The sequence below is a fragment of the Heteronotia binoei genome, unplaced genomic scaffold (assembly GCF_032191835.1).
Source record: "Heteronotia binoei isolate CCM8104 ecotype False Entrance Well unplaced genomic scaffold, APGP_CSIRO_Hbin_v1 ptg000860l, whole genome shotgun sequence".
Classification (NCBI taxonomy): domain Eukaryota; kingdom Metazoa; phylum Chordata; class Lepidosauria; order Squamata; family Gekkonidae; genus Heteronotia; species Heteronotia binoei.
The window spans coordinates 446179-447486 of NW_026800113.1; the positions used below are offsets into that span (position 1 = coordinate 446179).

Consider the following 1308-nt stretch of genomic DNA (forward strand, 5'->3'; position numbering starts at 1 on the left):
TCCCCCCACAGGCAGGAGCTCACCGGCAAGCAACCTCTCTTCCAGAGCGCCAGCTGCCAACTGAGAACTCCTCCTCCTAGCACATGCCAAGAACAAAAGAACTTCCTGCCTCTCTAGGCGATTTTCCCCCTAGTGTTGTTGGTTTGGCTCTGGAAGGGAGGGGGGGAGTGAGGGGAAGGCTACAAAGCCTGCTGAGGGATTTACTGATCCCTGCCAAATGAAGCACCACCACTGACTAAAATGGTGTTTCTCCACAGTTACCTTTTACATAGACGCAGTTGTAATTGCTGTGTTTTCCTTCAGAGGTGAGACTGATGTGGGTTTTACCACCTGTCTCTTTGAAATCTTCAACCAGGAACAATTCATAAGGTGGAATCAGGACTTCCTCCTCATTTGGGAAGAAGGAGAAATCCTTGATGTATGCCCCATAGCAGGTCTTAATGGTGAAGAAAGTGTCATCCCCATATCCTTCTGCAGTTTTCTTGTTCAGCGACGAGGAAGCGAAGTGTCCAAATCGGACCTTCCTGTAGAGTTCTGTGGTAAATGTGATGCCTTTGACCCCACGATAAGTTATGTAGCACTTGTGGTTAGAGCTGGTCACTAGAACCTGAAGGGCCCTTGTCAGAAGATAGTGGAAGGACTTGAAGTGGAAGTTCCTGAGGTAATAGTCTTCACTCTGCCCTGCCTTCCGTACAGCCTCGTTTAATTGACTGTATAAGGAGTCACTGCTTTTTGTGTAGGCGAAGACTGCAATGGCGTACTGTTGCTTAAGGCCTTTGGGCTTCTTCCTGTTCCACTTGGTGGTTGCAGCTTTCCAGACCTCCTCATAGTTGCTATTGGAAGTGGCAAATTCAGTGCGCTGGAGCTTCCCCACCTTATCGTCCATCTTATCCACACAGCCGTTGTATTGGTCATCAAAAGACGTTGCGGCCATATCAAACGGCAGACTTTCCATCTGCGATGGGAATAAATAGCAGCGCTAGATCAGTTATGTGGACAAACCACAGGATCAAAGGAAGAAATAGGGTGAGATGACATGGTTGGGACCTTTGATGATTGTTGGGGTTTAGCAAGGTGCAACTGGGCTTATGTCAAGGCTCGACAGTTCTCCCTCTTAGACAGGAGACCTCCTGCCCCCTCTGACCTTTCCCAACACCACTCAGGTGGGCGATGGAGGGAAAACAGTGAGAGAAACAGGAGGGGGAAATTTCTAGAGCATCATGGGAGATGCACTATTACATTCCTTGAGTGTCTCCACCCTCCCTAGGCACCGGCACTTGCCAGCTCACGGCTGGCCACCCTACTTCT

The 1308-nt window shown here is 49.4% G+C and overlaps 1 protein-coding gene across 1 annotated transcript; it reads right to left on the minus strand.

Moving 5' to 3' along the window:
* Nucleotides 1-235: 235 nt before the first annotated feature.
* On the minus strand, nucleotides 236-955 carry LOC132590834 (erythroblast NAD(P)(+)--arginine ADP-ribosyltransferase-like). The gene has a single exon (XM_060263766.1). The coding sequence runs from the start codon at nucleotides 953-955 to the stop codon at nucleotides 236-238; it is 720 nt and encodes a 239-aa protein (XP_060119749.1).
* Nucleotides 956-1308: the final 353 nt, after the last annotated feature.